Genomic DNA, 24,409 nt, shown 5'->3' with positions numbered 1-24,409 from the left:
TGGCATTCATGCCAGCAGTCAATCACCACAGCAGGGTTAAAGTGAGGGAGAAAGATGGTGTTAATTCTCTTCCAAAAACCATCTACAAAATAAGCTCCACTGTAAGGGACAGATGGCACAGTTGTAAATGCCCTCAGGAATCCCTTTGGCTTGAGTGCCCCCAAGGCATTTGAATCCCACCTACTGGCAGTGCTGAGCTTGCATCACTGAGGCTCCAATGTCTTCCTTGTCTTCCCGTGTTTAGCTCTTGCTGAAAGAGCTCAGTTGCCTCACATGTGGCTTCAGTGTGCTTTTCTCTCAAGTGCTCTTCAAAGCTCACTGCCTTCTGTCTCTAGTACAACATCCTGAAGTCCACAGAACAGTGTTACTCCCCCTTTCCAGCACACTTTGTTCAGTGATTAATTAATTAATAATGTTGACTTTTAAGGTATCAGCCCTGAGACTTTCACATAACAGTTTCCTTAAGTGCACAGGGCAGTTCAGACCTCCTTAAGCTGTTGTTTTAGCTCAGTAAACTTCAGGGGTTGCCTTTGTATCAGTTGTATTGTACTGATGCTCAGGAGATGTGGGCTCCTGCCTGAACTCTGACAGTGACTCACAGCATTACTTTAAAGAAGTCACATCAGTTTTTGCATCCTCAGTTTCCCCTTGGAGGTTGTTTGGAGATTTGGGGGTTTTTATAAAGAATATCAGAAGAGTTCAGGAGTTTAATTAAAATATACTTTTAAACTAGATTCTCAGCTAATGTAAACTCTAAGATTCAGCAGTTTATACCATCTGGGCTCTGACCTGGGTAGTCTACCTCAACTGAATCATCCCAAACACAGAGAACATATGTTTCCAGTCTCTTCTCTGTCCTTGGCTGCAGAGGCAGGTTTTGCTGTTGTCTTGCTCTGTAGAGAGGGCTGCCTGCCTGTCAGCATGGGAACTGCCTCCTGTACAACAGGAAACACAAGGTGGAAGGGAAGAAAAATTCACTTGCATCCCCCTTTGGTTTGACTGCCTGTGCCAGTCCTTAGGGCATTATCAGTCATATTTTATATTTGCTACTGCTTTCCCGAAGCTGTCAAACCTTGCCCTAAGTCTCATTGGGTGTTTACAGCCCTTAATGTAATGGTCAACAAGCCCAAGGACTACAACAGTGAGGACCTTAGTGGAGGAAAGTGTAAGAAAGGAAGATAAACGCAGCCAGAGTCGGACAATCTGTGCAGCCTTTCACTGATGCTCTCCATAGCAGAGGTCCTGGCATTATTCTGAGGCAGTTTATTGCCGGTTGTCTCTCACATGCATTGAGGGGCATTCAGAGAGCAGGCTGAATTCATTCTCTGTGTTTTGGGAAGTACATGTTTAAGGCAGTTTTTCCTTGTTTGCAAACATGATTTTGCCATTATGGCAGATGTGAGGTGGGAAATGTGAAAAGGCTTCTGGGGGCTGTTTGTGTTGATGGTTTTCTTCTGTGCTCTTTCCCTGATGGGCCTTCCACATGGGAAGAAAACATTAATTTGACAGAGGAGAGAAACACATGTCATGGCACAAAACAGCTACTGAATTTCAAAATTACATTATAGCAAAGAGACCCATCCCTCCTGTTGCCACAGTAACTGGGAATTTGCCCCCTTTTTTTTTTTTCTTCCTGAGAGTGGTCTGGAATGCATCTGTGTTGCTGTGGGCAGAAGCAGGAAACCTCAATCCAACCCAGATTCTCCTCCTATTGATATTAATTGGCAAAACTCCCACTGACTGCACTGGGGTGAGGAAAAAGTTGTGAATGGGCAGGGAGAAGTAATTTGATGTTTCTGACTGCTCAGATTTTGCCCTCCCTCTGTTTCCTTCTATTTCAGTTCTATTTGGTGCTGCTGTCAGCAATGTGAGTATGACCTCAGTAATGTCAACTGAGTCCCTAAGAGTAACAGAGCCCACTGCTTGGCCTGGGATCTGATAACAAAGGCATTCTGTGATTCAAGACAACTCATTTTTCTAGTTAAGTCATATCCAAGGTAGTACTGTAAATTCAAGAGCTGATTTGCAAGCAGCTTACCCTACAAAAATTTAAAGTCTAATCATACACCAGGGCTCTATTGCAATGGGACTGATGGCTGTAGATAATCAGGTTTTCAGGTAACACAGCAGAAAAATAACAGTACAAATCAATGTGTTGCCTATCAAAAGCATGTAACAATACTTCTGATAGTAAATTAAATAATGAAAGGTGTGGGAAGGAGGTTGACTCTACATGCAGATTTATGCCTCAGTTAAAGTGGGAATAGAAAATGCCCAATTGAAAACAAGTAGTACAGAAATACAGGCAGATTCTAAAATATGTAAAAAACTAAGCTGTTTAAAAAGAAATAGTCTTGAATCTTCACCTTCAGAGCACCTATTGTAGTGCCTTAGTGACCTTTGGAAATGTTTGTTAAGATTGGAGTTTACCGCCTATAAGGAATCAACTGCAACCTAACTTTTTGGTGGACCACGGATTTTGTCTTACTGCTAAAACCAGTGTTACTTGTGAACAGCACTAATCATGATTAGGTAGTAGAGTGTATTTGATTACAGGCTTATGAGAGTCTTCCCTAGGAGAAATGATTTTGAGACAGGGAGGAAGTTTTCAGCTGCAAAATTAAAACTTTTAGAAGGAACTGGGACCTCCTGGACCATTACAACTTTTGGAAAATCTGTGTCTTTCATGGAAACCCTTTGTGCTTCTGAACATCGGGCCAGAAATGAGAACAGGAGAGCTGATGGTTCAAACAGGAGAAGAGAAGAATTTGAGAACTCTAGAAATAGAAGCCTCAGTAATTTCAGCCCAAACAGGGTTTTATTCCCAAGAGCTCCAGTAGTAGTTTGACTCTATTACAGAACAGGGATAAAAGCATGGCCACCTTTCTCTAAAAGTTCAGGCATTTTAGAATTTATCTATCCAATTCCTGTTGACTTCCTTTTGCAAAGTCAACTTATATACCACAAGGAGACTCCATGGATCTCAGTGAGGCTATGTACCAAATACTTTCCGTTGACTTTAATGAAAGTTGCCACTAAATCCTGTGCAACTCTTTGGGAAAGTTAGCGGTTTGAAGCTGTTGGCTGGAGACAGTTTTGTGTACAGATGTAATCAGGATAGCAAGATAAAAGAACAGCAACATGTTCAATTTTTACATTTAGTAATTTCATATGTCAGCTTGTTCTTTGGCCTCCGAATCATGTGCTTCGTGTACTGACAAAGAAGTAGCTTACTACTTTCAGCCTGAAAAAATAGCATGGTGCTGTGGGATAATGTCTAAGGTAGAAAGTACATAAGAGGATTTTCAAAGACTTGGTTACAGGCTAAAATTTCAGGGTGGCCTAAAAATTCTTGGTCCATTTTCTATGATGAAATTTAATGGGTAAGTACACAGTTAGGGAATTAACATGGAAGATGTAGAGGGGAAAATGAGTGAGTATATTTACAAGATGTCTATTTTAAATTCAGTCTTGACCATTACTGCCTTGAAACTCGTCGTCTTATTCTGCGAGCAAAAAGATGGTGTACTGAGTTAATTTTTGTCTCCTGTTTACAGAACATACTTGAAACACACTTGAACTTGTCTGTTGACAGCAAGTCAGTTCACCCTGCTTTATTCTAGTTTCATCCGCAGAGTTTGTCCCAACATGTTTCACATACACGTGGAAGGACATGGGCAACCACTCCTTGACAGGCACGTACAGCTTGATATTTCAGAGGATTTTTGCCTATTGTCAAAAAGCAATTAAAAAACCACAGGGTGCTCGCAGGGGATTTAAAATCATCTAAGCAAAAGCTGTAAGAGGCACAGGCCGGAAATGAAACCTTTATCAGTTTAGTTCCTCCAATACCAGTTGGTGATTTGAGAATGGTATCATACAACCTGGTTGCATTTTGCTTTCCATGCGTAAATACAAGGAAATAAAAGCCAGTGTTGTAAAATAATTTATTATCTGTCAAAACCTCATCTAAAGAGGAAGAAAGCACAATGTCATCTACTTTTATCATTGTCCACTGATGTGGAAAACAATCATCTGGTAACTAAGAAAAAGATTAGTTACAGTGCCAACAATTGTAGGTATTTCACAAGGGCCCCTGACAGGTGTTTCACAAGGAGTTTAATAGCTGTGATAGATTTATTCTCTTTCACCTGGAGACAGAGGGACAGAAGAAGTGCTTTTTGGTGTTCACTGCACCACCAGTTTCTTTTAGGGGAAAAACTCCATGTACTCGGCTGCTGAGGTTCCAAAATGTGGTTTGCTTGGACAGGAGTGAGAGCAACTCCCAGTTGTGTGCTATGCCCAATGCATGCTCTGTAGAAAACAGTCCCAGTGGCATTTTTCTACTCTGCCATCTTTTGAAGTAGCTTATACACTGCTTTTAATATAAATACTACAGTTTGAGGACACTTACAAAAAGGCCTTTGTAAATGATAAGTCAGCTTTGGTTTTGTTGTGTGGTTGTTCTCTTCTTCACAGAGAAGCTCAGGTTGCAAAATGCTGCATGGGTTTGTGCTACAGATGTCAAGCTTGAGTCTATAATTAGCGTGCTGCCTAGAAAAAGCTTCTGGGACATTAGTTCTCACATTGGGCTGAATCACTCCTGCAGTTCTTAGGCAAAAATCCTACTGAAGTTGCTGGGGATTTTGCCTGGGTAAGGACTTGGGCCTTCTGTTTCATCTGAGGTCAGTAACAAAACATGCAAGTGTCAGCACTTGAAAATGCTGCCCAATGTGAGGTCTTGATGCGCCAGAGGCTTCTCTCTGCTCACACATGACTTCAATATTGTGTAACTGTCATTCACCAAAGGGAGAGCATGAGATATTTGGGATCTGAAATTGCTTACAGGACTGAATAGTCCAGGTAGTACTGTTTGCCCAGTGCGTAATTCCACTGGCTAAAATGCAGTTGTATCTGGCATGAATTTGCATTTTGCTTCCATAACTGTACTTAAGGAAATGTGGGATCAGACCCAGATAAACTTTTATATCCTTAAAAGGAAAAAACAACGTATATCAGAAAAGAACAAGAAAGTATTTGTGAGGCTTCATAGTGACCCTGTAGGTAGCTGTGGTGGCAGAGTACCTAGGGCAATGATAGTCAGCACTGTAGGTATGAGAAAGTAAAGGTGCCATTTAAAAGTGTCATTTTCATTGTGTAACTTTATGTGCAGCTGAAGTAACAAAAAAAAGATCATTTAGGGTGATTCTGCTTCCACTTTTGCCCCATGTTACATCAAAGTCAACAAAACTATGATGCCAACATTTGACTTTTTCCTATTGGAATAAAACCAAAACTGAGAGTAGACTTCCCTCCTGACTATCTTCACAGGTTGCTTTCTTTTTATTGTGAGCAAAAAAGCAAGGAAGCAGTAGAGCCTTTTCCTTGATTGTTTTGTCTTTCTCCCCATTTTCAAGAGGAGAAAAGAGGAAATAGAGAGGAAAAAAAATTAGCTTTCTTAACAAAGTGAAATTAAAAATTTGGGGGTTAAGTTATGCTTAGAAATGCTTCATATACAACATTGATTCTTTAAAATATGTATGCAGGTTAATATTTGGAGAAATGTTGTTCTGGGCTCTTTTGTCTAGTTTAAAGAAAAAGGCACAGGAAGGCTAAACAAGGTTCTCAAGGTCACCCACACTCCCAGTGCCAGTGTCTCTCACACAATTCTCTGCCTTCTAGACTAGAATTTTGACCTTGGATTGTATCACATAAGGCATTTACAGGTTTGATCAGGGTGGTTTTGAACTATTTTCCTTCTCTGGGAATTCACTGTAATCATCTTAATCACTTTAATAGATACAATTTTCTTGTTCCCCTGAATGTATGGATGGTTCACTCTGTTTAAGTTAATCAACAAGTTTGGTTTTTATTAGTAATATAATTTCACAACCCAGCTTTTATTAAAAAGCAGCATTTAGGTTCATTGTTCTGTAGATTTCACAACTTCCCAGTTTCTCTTTCTGGCTGAAAGGAAGCTTTGATCATAAAACAAAAAGCAAGCAACCATTTGAAAAACCTTCTTCCCCTTCCTCTGCTGATAGTTACTGCCAAGGGTAGGTAAATCCTATCTAACCAAACGAGATGTAGAAGCATTTTAGCTCAAGCCTGTGTTTTATGTCAAAGCACAGTTTGGAAAAAACAATTTGTTTCCTTTGTTTGAATGGAGAGCAAAAGAAGAAAAAGCTGCTGATATTCAGGAAGCCTCAGGACAAAGCTGTGGCCAATGTTACAATCTATAATTCTGCAGTAATTTGTTCCGACATAGAACAGAAGGCCTGATATTGTTTGGTGAAGTGGGAAAAGCATTTCTAGAAAGTAGAGCAAAGTAACTCTTCAGTTTGGGGAAGGTGGGCCAAATTCAGGCATGCGTCTGACTCCAGCAGCCAGCTTCTTGAGTGAGTGCTGGTGAACAGTGACAGCTCTGAGATAATTAAATGACCCTGAAAGGGTCACTGCAATAAGCATCTACCAAATCTCTGTGCCAAACTCCAGAATGTGCTAATTTCTGCCTGCAGGCTCAATTTTTCTTCTTACTCTCTTGCGGGCATCAAAAGGTACGTAAATTAAATAAGGTCCCAGGCCGCTGTAGTTCGCATCTGGGAAAAAACGCTTCCTATAAGATCCTCTGTGACTGAAAAAATTTTGTGGTGATCTACATGTGCTCTTGCTCTCTTGCAACTGAGGATCTGGCTTGTGGTGTTCAACTTAGTTTATTCCAGCTTCTCCCTTCCCTGACTCTTGTAACCTGGAGTGCAAACAACATTACACTGAGAACTGCTAGAGCAGTGATGTGTGACCAGCTACAGTATATAGAGGCTGACATTAATGTTGATAGGGCATTAAGTTTATCTACTATAAAAGCTATTTCCCTAGTAAAGACTGCCTGGTGAGATAACACCTCTGTTTTGCCTGCTGGAAGAGAGACTTATGTTGATGTAGGAATCCTCTTATAGTACTAATACGTTACAGAGAAATATCTTTGAAGGTAAGGCTTTAGAGGGAATCCATTGTTTATACAGCTGGGGAAGATACCTTTGTGCAAATAAATTAATCTCTGTCTGTCCTGTTGGGAAGTACTTCTTGAAGCTGTCAAGATTTATCCACTGACATTGTGATTCCACTTCTCAAGAAAGGACTTAGAGGAAACAGTCTGTGAGAAAACCGCCATTGCCATAACTTCTGACGGTTTGAACGTGCTTTATTTCGCATGGTTAGAAAGGCGTAGAAGGCACTCAGTACCAGGATCTCCACAGAAAATTTTAGGAAGATATGCCACAAACCCCCAAGCTGAGTATTTATACAGCAAGGCCTTTTTTTTTTTTTTTTTTAAGTAGATGCCTAAAATGTGCTCTTAAATCTTTATAAGGGCACTTATAAAGTGGTTTTAAAAACAGTGGAGTATTCAGCAGTTCCTGCTGAAGTCAGCGAGAATGACCTGTGATCAGTGTTTGAAAATCAGTTATCACTGCAGATGTAGCCTTAAGAGTCTCTTCATTGAGAAGAAAGCATTGGTGAGCAGGACTGAGAGCAGCTGAAACCCCGAGGATTTTTTTTAATGTGGTATAAAGAACTGTCAGGAGAGAGACTGTGGTGTTCAGTAATGGTAGCTGAGGGACACGGAGCATGTGTTTGGAGTTAGAAACAACTGCTGGGGGTGAGAATTAGTTGTATTACAGTATTGCCAACTGAGATCAAAGCCACAGTGTGTATACATAAATTAAAGTATGTGTATGTACCTCCTTTTTACAGAAAACCAAAACTAGTATAGATGGGGTTCAGCTGCCTAAACATATTCATCTAATGCCAATTTAGACACTTCATGGTACCCAAGACCTTCATTGTGGACTGACAGATCAAGTATAGCAGCTGTGGCTTGTACTCTTGCAGTGTGATAGTTGGAAGGGCATATCCCAGGTGGGATGTCAAAAATGCCATCCAGTGCCTCAGAAGAGGCAACTGAGTGTGGTTAGTCCAAAGACATGTAGGAAAAGTTTAGTACAACTAGAACCTTCAATATAGTTCTTGTAAGCTGAATGTCTTAAGTGGTCTTGGTAGGTAGAAGAATGTGATAGGACCAACTGTAAGAGAAATTGTTCTGATATGAGCTTTTTTCCCCCTCGGTCTAAGTGTGTATTCATCATGACCTATCTACCTATCTCTTCTTCTTCCTTTATGTATTTTATATTGTAACTCGAAGATTCATTTGCAGGAAGATAAATACTGAGGCCCAGACCTTGTATTCCTTGGCCCAGACCAAGAGCTCTGTGTGAGAAGAGGTCAAACTGGGAAGCCTCTAAGAGACCAGGACAGGCTGAGGGAGGCCAGGGGTGCATTAGCAGAGCTCTCCCACGGAAACTGTCATATCCTCCGCCTTCCCTGCCCCTGACTGCAAGGTAGCTCAGGTAGTCCATCACTTTCTTAAATCAATTCATGATCAAGCACACAAGAAGGCAAAGATAATAGTATTTTGTTTTAAATGCAAGTGAAGTTAGAAAGCTGACCCTGCTGTTGTGAAGGCAGTGCGGTGGAGCGGCACAATGAGCTGTAGCTGACAGGAGGTCTGCGGCGCTGTGATGTTCCTGTGGCGGAGCTCAGAGACAAGGAGTCTGGGCGACGTTACACAGTTGAACTAGTATATATGTTACTGACTTGATAGCCAGTGCTGGTGCAGCTGAGAATAACCACCAGTTGTGAATGGCACCCAGCCCTTTTCAGCGCTTTGGTGGGAAGCCTGGTAAGCTTGCAGCAGGACCCCGGTACAGGCATGGCGCTGAGGGAGCAGCAGTCACACTCTCTCTCTGTGCCTGCTCACTTCTGCTTATTGGGTGAGAAACTTCACATCCACTCCAGTACAGTCTGCTAATAGCATAAAAATCTCTGGTTGTATTTGCTCCTGGGAAGAAAAGCAAGTCTCTCCATCCCAGTTATCTCATAAACAACATCAAGCCTGGAGAGGTGGCGGGGGAAGGAAAATGTTTCCAACTGGGGAACCAAACTGAAAATAGCTGTTGCACTGAGTCTGCCTGCTGATTACAGCAGCTCTTCAGTTAGCATGGTTGTAGAGATAAGTCAACAGATTAGAGAATTGGCCTTTCAGATCTTGAGGCCTAAATTCAAAGTCAGCTTTAGGGCCCATGGGTGTTCATAGTGCTGCTCACATCCTCATTTCCATTTACAAAGTTCACAAACCACAGCATGATGAATCTCACTTCTTGTCCACTTGAGGAAGGACTGCAGTCAGACATGTCCCTCTAAGTGCAAACTATAGAGGTCTTGTAGTTGACCCAAGGATAGGTAACACAGGGGTCACTGGAGATCAGGATGAGGATGTTACCAACTACATTAAAATCCATAGGCTGAAGTAGCAGAAGGGTTAAGCATCAGAACAAGGATGCAGTGGCAGAGCTGCATGGATCCTCACAGATGTGCAGATCAAAATGTAAGTGTATTATCTAGCTGTTTGAAGAACCACGAGCAGAATAACAGGGCTATGCCAGGTCACGAATGACTTGCTTTAACACAGCTGTGTGAGGGAAGCTTGCATAACACCTGCCCACACTAAGCTTAGCTCAAGCTGTTGTTATCAGTCCCTCACTCTCCTGCATGCTAGAAGTATTTGCAAACTAGGAATCTATTATTTCAAGGCCACTATAAAATGCCTGTTTCTTTGGCTCTGGGTAATTGAACTATTCTCAATGCCCTACTCAAGAGGTATAAAAGCTTTAATTACAGGTTTGACAAGCTGACTTTAAGGGCAAAACTCTTTAACTTCAATTTGTTGCTTTTCTCCTGGCTGCACAGTAACACAGAGCCTGCCCAGCTAGCATGTCTCATGCTTCTGACTCATGTGATATTGTGATAATAGTGTCTAGTATCAGACTAGTCATTATGTTAGCAAAAGTGTCTGAAAGAACACCACATGCAGGAGCAGCACACAAAATCACAAGCATTTTATTTACTAGGCACAGAAGAAATGTAGCAGACTAGGGTTTCAAAACAGAATGTTATGCACATTTCGGAATAGGAGAGGTAAGTTCCATTTCAGATCATGAAGCTGAATAGAATCTGTGCAGTGCAATCCATGAATGCAACTGTAGGGGTCCAGTGCTTTCACACAGCCCTGGCTCCAGAGTGACCTAGATCTGATGTGTGTGTTGCTGTACCTGTCAATCAGTGAACTGAATTGCTTGATTGTTTACCATCAAGGAAGACATCATCCAGGAGCCTTCTCACACATCCCACATGAATACTGCTATTAGAAAATGTCTGCATTTACCAAGAATTAATCTCTGTCAGGCACTGCTTGTGCAAAGGGACTGCTCAGATGGACAGGGCCTTGCTGCTCTCTTTTCTTGATAATATTAATGCTTAAATATTTTAAGGAAGTCACTCCTAAATTAAGTCTTCCCAGATGCAGGAAGCATACACTACTTTTCCAGCTTGCAGAGTGGTATTTCAGATGAAAATATTCAGTCACTTATTCTTTCCCACAGTCCCTTCAGCCATGGCCCAGCCTCTGTCCAATTGCCCTGCCTGTCCTTTGAAATAATACAGCCCAATTTCTCCCTCACATTCACTTCTTTTTTTTGTGATGTCCTGCCAACAAGGGCCAGCCTCCAGGAGAATAGTTTCCTTCTATACCAGATATAGTCCTCAGAGAGACCTACCTTCTCATTGGCACAATTCCTGCCTAAGCTCCCTGGCTGCAGGGTTCTGCGAGCTCCCTCTGGGAAAGATGTCCATTGCGAGCTACCAAGGCATGGCTCCCCACCTGCTGCACTATCCAAACAGTTCCTGCTGTCCTGACATATCCTCTTATGTGCTCACAAATTGTAGGCCACTCACTGAGTTTTCAGGCATCGCCCACCTTGAAATGGCTTGTGACAGGCAGGAATGTCATAAAACAGCCAGAGCTGCATCTCAGTCACTTTGAAGCTTAGCAGTCTAGGTGGCAAGCAGCACTCACCAGAGAGTTTCTGATGCCCTAAGCAGATAGAGTTGGAACTAGCTTCTGTAATTTTTTTGCTTCTCCTGGACTCTACAGGGAAGACAGATTCACAGGACTGTGAACTGAAAGAGCAAAGATGCTTTGGCTGAAGTAGAGATCCTCATCAGAGTTACTGGCTCACCACCCAGGTGTATATTTGTATGGGTGGGCAGGCGCAGAAGTTCCCCCATGCACAGGAATTTCAGGAAACACGTGGCCTGCTTTAAAACCACATTTGTGCTTGAAACTTATGTGCTGGTTATTTTCATTAATAACAGTGCTACTAAGCAAAATATTAATAGCGCCATGATTATTAGAGGGACAAAAAGGATCAAAGCAGGAGGGTTTTTTTCTTTTAGTTGTTGATTTTACTGTCTTGAGGGCATTTTCTTTGTGGTTAGTTATTTTGTTCATGATCAATGTTTGTATCACTTCCCAACACATTATCTACAGTGTTTGCAGCTGTCATGCCCACATTTCTAAGGCGTCTGCCAGACCAGCCTGCAATAATAGAATCCTTCTGGTTTTCAAGTGAGGTGCTCCTGCTTATTGTGCCCATGTATCATTTTGCAGGGTAGATTGAGGCACATTTGATGGCACTGCAGCTGTCCTACCTTCCGCTGCTAAAAATCATAAAGAATGAAAGAGAAATCTTGCAGAACCATTCAGAATGTGCTGTTGTGATTTGTTCACCATCACAAAATACTGTTGAAAGAGTCATAGATCCTCAGTTGTTTTACTTTTCCTTTTTTCTTTCTTTTTTTTTAATGAATTGCTTCAGAATTCTGTGGGGAAAGAGAGGCGCTGCTAAAAACTATTAGACTGACACCAGAAACTTACACCATGTACTGGCAAGTAAATGCCTTGCACTTTGGCACATTAGTTGTTGCTCCTAACAAGGCAAACAATACAAGTCATTTATCAGACAAGAAAACCAGTTTAGGATGTCATAGGAGAATCCAGATTCAGGAGAGAGATATCTTTCAAGATCTGTTCTGGTAGCAGTTCTGTCACCCTGTGACCCAGCCCATCTGTCCTTCTTCAGCCACAGGCATTAAGAGAGTTGCTTCCATTGAACTTGCAGGCAGATACTCTGCAGTGAATGGACTCCTATTGCAGACTTAGAAGTTTGCTCAGCAGTACAACCAGTTACCCAGGGAGACTACTCATCTTGTCCTTTTTAGCAGAGTTAGACTCCTTTCCATAAAGTCTGGGTGAGTCCTACGTCCTGTACTTAAAAGACATTTGAGATACCACAGGTTATGCAAAGAATATCTTCACCCTTCAGGAAGGGAAATGCGAAGAGGATTTTAAATTCTTCCCTTCAAATACAGAACAGAACATGTGTGAGGCTTGCAAAGGCTGTCCCTTGGTAGGGCCAGGAGTTTGACTGTGCCCATTACGTGGTCCTCTGTGCAATGTGCTTTCCACTCACCAGCTGAAATGAACAAGTATTTGAGGAACGCAGCATATTACTGTCAATACTGCTATAAAAAGAAGAAAAACTGCAGCTGTTTAAAGTAGCTGAGGAGTTTGTTATACTAAAATAAGTCCCAGGAAGATTAATTAGTAGCAAGGTAATGCATTTATAGGTGTGCAGTGATCTGCACGTGGTAATGACAGATCTGTTAATCACATGCCTGCACAACTGATACATGCTGCCATCTCTCCTGTTCCTCTTTGTGTATGGTATAAATTCACTTAGTGCATGGCTATATCCCCTCAGCATCATAGGATGTGTATGTGCATATGGTGACACTCTGGAAGGGGAGGAGGACATGTAAAAGCAAGGGGGGGGTTATATAAAAGATATACATTGCAATTTGTACTATAAAGTATATAATTTATCTGTGTATGAAACGTTTGATGATATGATACTCCATCTCAGTATTGGCAATGTTCCTACTTTCTGCTACTCCATTCAGTAAAACAGTGCTACACTGCATCACTCTTCTCTGATGCAGTCCAATGCCCAGCCTGGTTTTACTGTAATGACAGGTCTTGTTACTACGTGCTAGCTGCAGCACCTTTGCTGCTGGTTCACTGGTGTAAAGATCTTTTTACCGAAAGCCTTTTTGTTTTTTTTCACTGAAGTGGATACAACTGGCAATCACTTCATGGCTCTTTATTACTATCTTAAATTCTGTGGCTGACCTTGAGTGAAAGTGTGAATCAAGCGCTCTCCTTGCAATTGCAGTCATTTGTATGTAACACAAAATTAGGTTATGCAAAGTATATATATTACATGTAATTAATGTAAAATTGTGTGTATAATACTGTTCATATGAGCATTGGCCTCTGAGCCCTTGGTAAGGATTTTCCAAGTATTTTCACAATTGTTCTTGATTTTTTTTACTGTGCTAGATTCATTGATGCATTCTGTCTAACTTTGGGAGGCATGTAACCACCAAGATCCTACATATAGTTCAAGTTCTTTTTCCTCTTCTCCTATAGAAGCCTTCCTATTGCAGAACTCCTTTTCAAAACAGAAAACAGAAGAGTTCCCCAGTCATATCTAGTGTATTTTCCTGACAAAATCAGGATATCTAGAGAAAACTAATCATTTACCTCTGCACACTTTACTTTCTGCATGCTGCTTGCATTTAAGAACATACTCACTGATTGTTCCCAAGACACTGTATGCATGTAGCAGAATGAAAGCTGTATCTTATTTAAGTTAATGAATAAGATGAATGAGTTCAGCATTTCCAAAACAGGCAATGAGAAAAGGAAAGCTAGCCAATATTCACATATTAATTAAAATAAGAGCTCTCCACCAAAAAAATATGAGTTGGTTGATATTCTGACAGCTGCCCATAGACTCATTCATGAAATGGTGGGCATGAAAGGCACCATGGGAAGCAGGGTTTTTACTGGAGACAAAGTCATTCACTTGATGCACATTCTGTTAAAGGAAGCAGCCTGGATATTGCAATTTATTCTTGTTGTGCTTGATGGAGAAAGAAATCTTAAATCCCAGCTGGAGAATTCACAGGACTTCTTTGCTCTTTAGGTTTGCTTTATAGTTCTGCAGAGTCCCGCTTGGGAGACATTAGCATCAGTAATAACTATAGTACTTAGCGCTTATTGTAGTGTGTTTCATCTGCAGATCTCAGAGAGATTTGCAAGGTGAGTGCAGAATTATAATCCCCCTTTTAGAGAAACCCCCCCTTTAGTAGAAAGGCTTGGTGATACGGCCAAGGTGACACAATAAGGTGAAATAGTCGTAGAGTGACGTCAGGTCCTTCTAACCTCAAATGCCAGCATGGGCAAAGGGGGTTATTTAGACCCATATTTTGCAAAGTAATTCAATACCAGTAGAAATTGGAGTGTTGGAGAAATTGGAGTCTAAGTGAGCACATTAGAAAAAACAATCAAGTGTATTGTTGCTTTTCTTAATCTGAAAACCCACTACAGGTCTTTTTCAATATGAATGAACATACTGTTGGATAGTCACACTGTTTCAAGTCAGGTACCTAACCCAAGGGTATAAGGTAAATGCCCAGCCTGTCCATACGGTTGAGGGAGACATCAGTATGGCATTCAGAAAACCTGTGATAGGAATCTATCTGCCTCTGTAGCCTAACTCAAACAGCTAAATCAGAGATGTGAAGTCAGGCAATGTGAATAGCCTCTGACATATCCAGTTCTAAAACTAATGCACAGATCTGCAAAGTCATGTAGAAACATATCCTATTAAAATCTGTGAAAAGTTTATGCTTTGTCTATGTTTGTGGAACTTGGCATCCATTGCCCAGGCATGATCTTCTCAGGATCTTAAATTGTCACAGTATTAAAGTGAGATTCAGCAACAAGTGTGGCAACATTATGTAATCCAGAGAGATAAATCTGAATATTAGAACTACTTCCACTGCCAAGATAACAAACATGTCATAAATGCAAGATGCAACAGTGGTAATGATATTTCTGAACTGGGAGCTAATATTATTCTCTGAGCGCGTAAGGGAAAAATTATCTCTGGGCTACACAGAAGGGTATTTGCTTGTACCAGCTTTCTGTTTCGGTGGTTGGCTGTCTTTTGGCAACCTGCCATCTAATAATTCATTGCATGTCCATGGGGCGTTTTGTTGGAGAAGGGGCAGATGTTAGTGCAAGAGTAGAGTTGGTATCAATGCTTCATGCCAGTGACATGGAACAGAGGCTCTCAAAGGGTCTTGCACATCTGTCTGTCTAGCCGGTCACAGACTGCAGACTCTTTGTCCTTATTTCTGTCTGTTGGGCCTCAGAGCTAGAATTAACATAACATGAAGCATTTTTCAGATTTGTTTTTAAGGAAGCTGCTACGTAGCTTTTGTTGTTGCTTTAGCTGCTGCAGGAATGCTATATAAGAAATGTGAAATTGGAGTTTAGGTGGTCCAGGAGAAAAAGTCTACATTCAGAGATGAGCCACACTGTGGCAAGATGTAAGAAGCACAAAGGCTTCAGAAGCAACTGTAGAGTATAAAACCTACTGGTCCTTATGGTTTGCGCTCTGTTGAAAAAGATACTTGCACGCCTTTAAAAAGTTTTCACTTCCCTCTAAAAAAATTGCTATGCTATGCTACCTAGACAATATGTAACTAATGGGAGATTTCATCAACCAGAGTGAATTATGGATGTGATGATAAATCCAAAAAAAGAGATTCCCATGAAAGCAAAGCCACCATGATTTGCTTCTGGAATAGGTACGCTGGAACAGGTTTCTCAGAGAAGTTGTGGATGCACCAGTGTTCAAGGTCAGGTTGGACGGGGCTTTAAACAACCTGAGCTAGTGACAGATGTCCCTGCCCATGGCAGAGGGGTTAGAACTAGATGATCTTTTAATGATCCTTTAATGGATACAGAAGGGAACGTAGCAACCAGTGATGAGGAAAAGGCCGAGGTACTTAATGCCTTCTTTGCCTCAGTCTTTAATAGTGAGTCCAGTCATCCTCAGGGTACTCCGCCTCATGAGCTGGAAGGTAAGGATGAAGAGCATAACATACCCCCCTTAATCCAGGAGGAATTAGTTAGGGACCTGTTACGCCATCTGGACACTCACAAATCTATGGGACCTGATGGGATCCATCCAAGAGTACTGAGAGAACTGGCTGAGGTCCTTGCCAAGCCACTCTCCATCATCTATCAGCGTTCCTGGTCAACAGGGGAGGTCCCAGAGGACTGGAGGCTTGCCAATGTGACTCCCATTTATAAGAAGGGTCAGAGGGAGGATCCGGGGAACTACAGGCCTGTCAGCCTGACCTCGGTACCGGGAAAGATTATGGAACGGTTTGTCTTGAGAGCACTCACATGGCAGCTCCAGGATAAGAGGGGGATCAGGCCCAGTCAGCATGGGTTTATGAAAGGCAGGTCCTGCTTGACCAACCTGATCTCCTTCTATGACCGGGTGACCCGCCTAGTGGATGAGGGAAAGGCTGTCGATGTTATTTTCCTAGACTTCAGCAAGGCCTTTGATACTGTCTCTCATGGCATACTCCTGGAGAAGCTGGCGTCTTGTGGCCTGGATAAGTGCACTATTCACTGGGTGAAAAACTGGCTGGATGGACGAGCCCAGAGGGTCGTGGTGAATGGGGTGAAATCCAGCTGGCGGCGGGTCACGAGTGGTGTTCCCCAGGGCTCGGTGTTGGGCCCTGTTCTGTTTAATATCTTTATTGATGATTTGGATGAGGGGATTGAGTGCACCCTCAGCAAGTTTGCAGGCGACACCAAGTTGGGAGGCAGGGTCGATCTGCTTGAGGGTAGGGAGGCTCTACAAAGAGATCTGGACAGGCTGGATCGATGGGCTGAGGCCAATTGTATGAAGTTTAACACGGCCAAGTGCCGGGTCCTGCACTTCGGTCATGGCAACCCCATGCAGCGCTACAGGCTTGGGGAAGAGTGGCTGGAAAGCTGCCCGGCAGAGAAAGACCTGGGGGTGCTGGTTGACAGCTGGCTGAATATGAGCCAGCAGTGTGCCCAGGTGGCCAAGAAGGCCAATCGCATCCTGGCCTGTATCAGGAACAGTGTGGCCAGCAGGAGCAGGGAGGTGGTTGTTCCCCTGTACTTGGCACTGGTGAGGCCGCACCTCGAGTACTGTGTTCAGTTTTGGGCCCCTCACTACAGGAAAGACATTGAGCTGCTGGAGCGTGTCCAGAGAAGGGCAACCAAGTTGGTGAGGGGCCTTGAGCACAAGTCTTATGAGGAGCGGCTGAGGGATCTGGGGTTGTCCAGTCTAGAAAAGAGGAGGCTGAGGGGAGACCTTATCGCTCTCTACAACTACCTGAAAGGGGGTTGTAGTGAGGAGGGTGTTGGTCTCTTCTGTCAGGTGTCTGGAGATAGGACAAGAGGAAATGGCCTCAAGTTGAGGCAAGGGAGATTTAGGTTAGATATTAGGAAAAATTTCTTTACTGAGAGGGTTGTCAAACATTGGAATGGGCTGCCCAGGGAAGTGGTTGAGTCACCATCCCTGGAGGTATTCAAAAAGCGAGTGGATAGGGTACTCCAGGGCATGGTTTAGGGGGCGTGGTTAATGGTTGGACTTGATGATCTTGAAGGTCTTTTCCAACCGAAATGATTCTATGATTCTATGATTCTATCTTTAAAGGTCCCGTCCAACCCAAACCGTTCCAGGATTCTGTGAAATATGTAATATCTTCTATGGGACCTGTCCCTGTGTTGTTGTTAGTGGTTCACTGTACTGGTTTGGTTGATGCAAGCTGCCCACTCTGTGTATTCATTGCCCTGTTAGCTGGACTGCTGCTCCTGGTGTAGCCAGGCAAAGGCAAACTGCCTGAATGGAAATGCCTTCTCACTCCTTTGACAACCTGCTGTCACTTAGGATGGATAAGCGTGGGGACAGAGGTGTTCTCTACTGTCAACAAGTCAGCTATATACAGCATTGTTATTTAGTTGCTTGACCTAATACCTTAAGGTATTAGGTGGGCAGTTGAATAGTATGCATGGGGATCGATCACTGCCTTGCCCATGCTGCAGTTTGGACACTGAAGTGCCTTCAATGCAAAATATGTGGTAGATGGAAGATTTAATGGTCTGCTTGAAGGCCAGGAAGTGGGGAGGTGGGATCCCTCTATGCCTGGCAGAACGAAGCCCTCTGGGGATCTCTGGTTTGGTTACAAGCACTGGATTTTTTGAAGTTGACAGAGAATGACTCCTGTAAGACTGCATAAGTCACTGACACATGGCACAGGACACAAGGCACCAGGATTTCCACTGCTAAGTCACTTTGTGCCCAGGTGGGAGGAAATCTGCATTTGCCTCTTTCTTGCCTTTTTCTCAGCTCCCAAAATTACAGGGAGGAAGTGGCCACTGAGATGGCATAGTCTGTATACCATGGTCCTAAACATAACTCTGGTCTGGACTAGAGCCCACCATTTAGAAAAAAACATCTCTTCTTGATTAAAACATTCCTGTGGTGGATTTACCACCAGCATTCTTGGTACATGGTTCCAGTAATTAATTACCCGGACTGCAAAAATGCCTGCCTTGTTTCTAGACTGGAGCCAGGGTGTGGGCACAAGGTCTGTGTCTCCGAGAACCGAGTCAGATAACAAAGACATCTGGGCAGTATTTGGTCTACTTCGTCTCATATTCAGGCCCAGTTTATACACAGCTCTTCTGCAACATCTTCTATTTTCAGGATTTGTTAACTGGCCTGAATAAACCTCACAGCATCTGCACACATGATTATCCCCTGATATTAAGAGGGGATGTGAGGTGTCAGGTGAAGTAAGCGACTGCCCTGCTGAGAGCATACCACATTGGGGAATACAGTCCTAATCTCCCATCTGTCCTGACCTTTAACTTCTAGGCCGTCATTCCTCTAATACTTGATACTATCTTAATATTTTTTATTGTCCTTAACATTTTCCATCAGTGCAGTGTAATAAATGCCTGTGAGCTAGTGCCAGCAAGCTAGCCTGAACCACAGGAGTCTCTTCAGCCCGTGTGCCACTGCACCTGCATCCCTCACTTTACTTAAATTTGGCTTTTTGCAACAGTAAGATTAGGGAAGTGCCAAGTACACTCTAAGATGTCTCTATGCATGCACCTTTGATCTGCGTGGGCTGAGGAGCTCTGTGCACAACAGGCAGAGGATCAACATTAAGTAATGCCATGAAAAGCCATGCAGCAGGAGGGCATCAGAGGGTGAATGCTACATGTAAACTCAAATGGAGATCATGAGACATAGTCTAGTGGTATCCTAGTTTGGGTAAGGCAGTATACATATGAGTGCTGGATGAAGGTTGTTAATCTCTAGAGATGGGGAAGAACAGAGAAATGTGATTACCCCAACAACTTTCCTTTAGCAGCTCTGACAATTTTGAAAGAGTTTCTAGATATTGGAGCAGTTTAGGAAGAAAGCCAAGGAACCTCATTCAAAAATAGGCTAGTCCAGATTCCTACCCTAGGGGTCAGGGGATAACCTGGGGACACATTGTGATTGCCTTAGTCTCATCAATTTCAATAGGTCAGACAGTCAAACAAGAAGAGTTTTGCTGTTGACTTCACTGGAAAAAGGATTTGACCCATAAACTTAAATTCAGCAACTTCATGTTCTCAAAAGCCAGATAGAAAAAAGAGCAGAAGGCAAGGAAAGGTTATTCTCTGAAGATCTGTTATGATATTTCATACTTCTGTATACCTTTGTTTTTCATTTTGTACTTTTAATTCACATGATGAAGTTTTCAGACAGAAGTGGATGTCATGTGTAAGCTGAGTTCCTTGTTTTTTTCTTTTGCCTGTCACTGGCTGCATGTTCTCTATTGATGTCTTGTTCCTGGTACTTGACACTGACCATCTTGTCTGTGAAAGGAAGCACTCCAGCTGGCTTGCCTGATAAGAAGAAAGGAAAGTTTGCTTGGTTTAGTCACTCCACAGAAACCCATGGTAATGTTCCACTGCACTCTGTGTCCACACTGCGTGTATCTGTGTGTGTGTATATGTCTATATATCTCTATACAGACTGACATATAATATAGCTTTGTGTATTTCTGCATGTGCGTGCCTTGCTTTTTCTATTGCTTGTGCAGTGTCCTCTTCATGCACTCAAGCTAATAAGCTGCTCTGCAAATCAATCTCTTGCTAATGTCTTCCAAATTGTTTTCCATTTGCAAATAAGCTCAAATATGTCTTGAAAGTGCTTTACCTCATCTTCAAAGATGACTTGCGAAATATCAATGTTTGGGTTTTTTTCCTGAAGAGCTTGGTCCGGACCGAAGATTTTAATTATGAATGTTGTTTTTTCCTACAGCTTACTTGACTGTTTCATGTACATCAAAATATGAATTCAGTTGATTCCTTAATTTGTCTTTTCAAATAGGCAAGATTATTAAAACATCTAGTCTTCGTAAAGGAACAGGCACAGTTAGAGTACAATATTTCATACTTATGTCAAGAGTGCTAAAGAGTTCATTATTTCATGTGGTCCTTAGAACACAGCACAAGAACTTTAGATTTCCTAAGACGTGTTGTAGGCATGTGAATTGTTGGGGTGGGATGAAGGAAAGATAGTTCATTTTGAGGGACATTTCTACCATAATGTTTTCAAAGCAGTAACCCATGACCTCTTTGGAAGAACCTTCTGATATTTTTCTAGCTTTTGAAAGAAGACCTGGTACCATGGCCCATTAAACATCTGCCCAGTTGAAACGCAGAACCTATTTTTTCTACATTGCCTCCTTTTACTCCAAGGACCCACAAATAGATATGTTCTTAGTATTGAGTAACATATTCTTAAAGGCTATTGGAAGGCTCTCTAACAGCTAATAGTGCATGCTCTCAAGTTTCATCTGAGATATATATCCAACTGCTAATACAGGTCATGTTCTGAAGTTCTACCAGGCATCTGAGACATCTGTTTAACTCCTCCATCACTAAGTTTTAAGTATCATTTTTTCTTTTGTTTTGTGTATTTGAAAAGTAGGGAGGAGGGAAGAGGACACATATTGGATCCTATCCATTACCCTAACTTATATTGAATGATTATGTATTAAGGACTTATTAGAGCTCATACAGGAGCTGGGAGCACCTGGTGGAATGGAAATGGTGATTTTTTTTTTATGACCTGTAGAAGCAAATAAAATATTGAGGTTTGATAACAGATAGAATATGTGACAGGTCCTTGGATCCAGATGAAATAGGTTCACAGCTAACGTTGCTTTCATTTGATGTTTGTTCCATGATACTTCTGTAAAAGCCTAGAAGATTCTGTTCAGTTCTTAGCTGGTCAGTGTCAACATAAAATCTCCACCATAGTCCATATTCATTAGCTCCTTTGTTGCTAACATCTGAATGGGTCAGAGACTCTGAATTCCCCTCTTATCACTATAGGTCCAGTTTATAAGTGTAAGGTTGAAACATATTAACAGTTAGTGTATGACAAATGAGCAATCAGTATTATTTATGCGGTACTTGCTATCAGGCTAACAGAAGCCATTGTCTGAATGCATGTCAATCTGGTACTTTGTATTCTAATCATCACACAAAAGATTGGGGAGGGCAGTGAGGTGGTTGGGCTGGTGCAAGTAAAGGGGCATTTTTTTAAAGTGTTCCATTGAATCAAACAAAAGCTTCTTGTTGGCTTTGCCAGGTTCTCTAATTTTCAATGGTTGTCATTCATAAGATTTCCAGGAACTGACTCTGAAAGAAAGAGAGCAGCTGCTTCTTCACTTTTCTTTAGCATTTGAGTAACCTGTGTATGTTCCTGAAGTCTACCTGCCCAACCTGGCCTGTGCAGGAAGGCACTAGACTTGCTAAGCAAGTTGCTTAATCCTCAGGAGCTGCAGCTGAGGGTCTTTTCATTAAAGCAGTTCCTTCACTCATGTAATTCGTTAATAGATGTGCCAGGTTCTAATGGCAAACCCTCTCTTTTTCTTCCCTTTGACTCTTACAGTGAGCATGCCCACCAGCGAGACCGAGTCCGTGAACACAGACAACGTCCCTGGAGCAGATATTGAAGGCGAAAACTGCGGTGCTAGGCTAGCGTGAGTACATATGCACAGATATATGTATGTAGGGGTTGGATTGAGCTTGGTGGGTTAAAGCCAGGGCAAATGTCAGGCTTTTTAAGGGGAAGAAAACTCCACAGTGGGTGAAAGGAGAGGGTGCAGAAGATCTATTGATCCTGGTTCTTATCTTAATTGCAATGTAAACTCACTCTGGACATTAGTGGAGAGCCTCTGGGTTTACATAGATGTAAATAAAGCACAGAATGCCCAGGATAAGCAGATCTGGTTTTGCATAATAGCTAAAAGAAGAAATCATAGATAACAGTGTTCTTATTTTAAAATTCCTCTTTGGTGATAGATAATCAAATCCAGTATAAGTAGACCAAAAAGTGGAAATGATAGGTCTGTTTTAATTTCTCTGATGATTCTTGTACACTTTACAGTGTCTTGTAATAGAAACACATGGATGATATCTCCCATCCTGCAGCCTGAATTACACTCTTAAAATGCTGAACACAATACTGTACTGACAAAGAAATGCTTCAGTTAGGAGGGAGTAATGCCTCCTTGAAATTGCACCATTGTAGTTAATGGAGATGCTCAAGAATGTATGAGATGGCACTTATGGAATACCATATTATAGGGTATATTTTTTAGCATCAAGAGATGCTAAAGAAAGCAACAATTGGCAAGAGGAGTCCTTTCTTCCTTTTTGCATGACTTGGAAAGAATGGACTTTATGCTGGGGGGGAATACGTTAATCCCTCCAAATTTCCTTGAAAAATGGGCTAAGCATATCAGTGCTATAGCTTGTACCATGCTGGAGTATTTTGAGGCTCTGTCCTGTCTTTGGGCATACCTTGAGCCCTTCAGTGTTGGTCAAATGCTCATCATAAGTACAGAAGAAATGCTCTGTTTTGGCAGACCTGTGGTCCAGCTGGCCCAATGTTCAGGTCCTGACAGTGACAGAAGGGCAAGTATGCAAGCCTGGCCATTTCCTACTTTTCAGTCCCCTTTTACTGCTCCCAAATTCATGCTTATTGGATTAGAGATGTTAGAGGGCACACTTCTGCTTTTTGCTGTTAGTGGTCATTTATGGACCTGTCATCCATGCATTTATCTGAACCCACTAAGGCTGTCTGCCCTCACAATCTCCTGTGGCAACAAGTTTCAGAAGTTCACTACCTGCTGTGTAGACAAGTACTTTCTCATACCTGTTTTAAGCTGATCTACTACTACTTTCAGTCAATGTCCTCTCCTTCTAATACTGTGAGATTTGGTGATCAACAGTTCCATATTCAGCTTATCTATCACTTTCATGACTTTGTAAATGTTGATTGTATCTCCCACACACACCCTTGGCCGTCTCCTCTACAAACTGAAGAGGAGGAGATCTTATCTGCATTACAAGATGCGATATGTGGAATATGTTGTAAATTCAATCTGCTTTCCTGTGTCAGCCAGCAACTTACAAACGCCAGGAGAAATTATTTGTGATAGCTTTCCTTCACCTGCCTGCTGTTGCCTACGTGCTGCGTCTTTTAGTTTAGATTATGAACTCTTTTCTGAAGGAACCAGGCTAGATCTATTCATGGTGCTAAGGCAGTTGTAGTCCTTCCTTTAGCACCCCACCAACTTGCTTGTGCTCTTGTCGCATTACAGGAAGCAGCAGCTGGATATGTGACCAGTTCTTCCAGCTGGATCCAATTTGGAGAACCATCTCTATTCTGCAGTTATGGTTCCCAACAGAATGGATTCCCTGCTGCTACACAGTGCCAACAACAATAGCAACTGTTACTATAAAGTTGCATATATTTTTAATATTATAGCTTGCATTCGTTTAATGTCCTTAATCCCAAAGGATCCTAAAGCACTTTATGAACTGTAAAGGCAGGGATTGTTTTCACAGCATTAGAGTTCAGCCACCATCAGGGTAAAATGTGACAGGTGTTTAAAAACAAAGGGCACAAGTGTGTTAGAAGATGTGTGAGGGATAGCTTCTTTTGCACTGAAACTGCGTTGGGAATTTTGGCAAGCAGAACATAATCATCTTAGCTGTAATGTGGCCAGGAGAGCTGAAGTTAAACCCAACCCTAAATGTAATCATGACTTAGAATGGAGTTTACTTAAAATGGCCCAATGTTCCCCCATAAGAGTGGCAGTAGTGTGGTCTGGCATGGTGATCACTATACTCCTAGCATTAGGAGAAGGGATGGCTACGTCCAACACATTTTAGGGAAGAAGACATAGGGAAATGACAGGAAAACAGAGCTTCATTTCTTCTTCCCATGTTGTAAATGTTAAAACAGGGCCCTAAATTTCACCAGAGCAGGACATGTAAGATTCGGGGAGATAAAGACTTTCCTTGCCACTTTCTACTTCATTTGAAAATGGGTGATGTATAGTAAGGGAATTGAAGTCTGTTACTGAGAGGGATTTTTTTACCCCTTACCCAAGGATAGTTAGGATCCTC

General features: G+C 42.1%; 1 protein-coding gene across 4 annotated transcripts in view; it reads left to right on the top strand.

Moving 5' to 3' along the window:
• Positions 1 to 24,409, top strand: part of CACNA1C (calcium voltage-gated channel subunit alpha1 C) — a 498,947-nt gene that overhangs the window by 351,820 nt on the left and 122,718 nt on the right. For all 4 annotated transcript variants that reach the window (XM_052789484.1, XM_052789488.1, XM_052789485.1 and 1 more), the window contains exon 10: positions 21,882 to 21,972. In XM_052789484.1, coding sequence (XP_052645444.1) covers positions 21,882 to 21,972 — 91 coding nt within the window. The remainder of the gene's footprint in view (positions 1 to 21,881; positions 21,973 to 24,409) is intronic.

Source organism: Harpia harpyja, chromosome 6 (assembly GCF_026419915.1).
Source record: "Harpia harpyja isolate bHarHar1 chromosome 6, bHarHar1 primary haplotype, whole genome shotgun sequence".
NCBI lineage: Eukaryota > Metazoa > Chordata > Aves > Accipitriformes > Accipitridae > Harpia > Harpia harpyja.
This window is presented reverse-complemented; position numbering and strand designations above follow the sequence as displayed.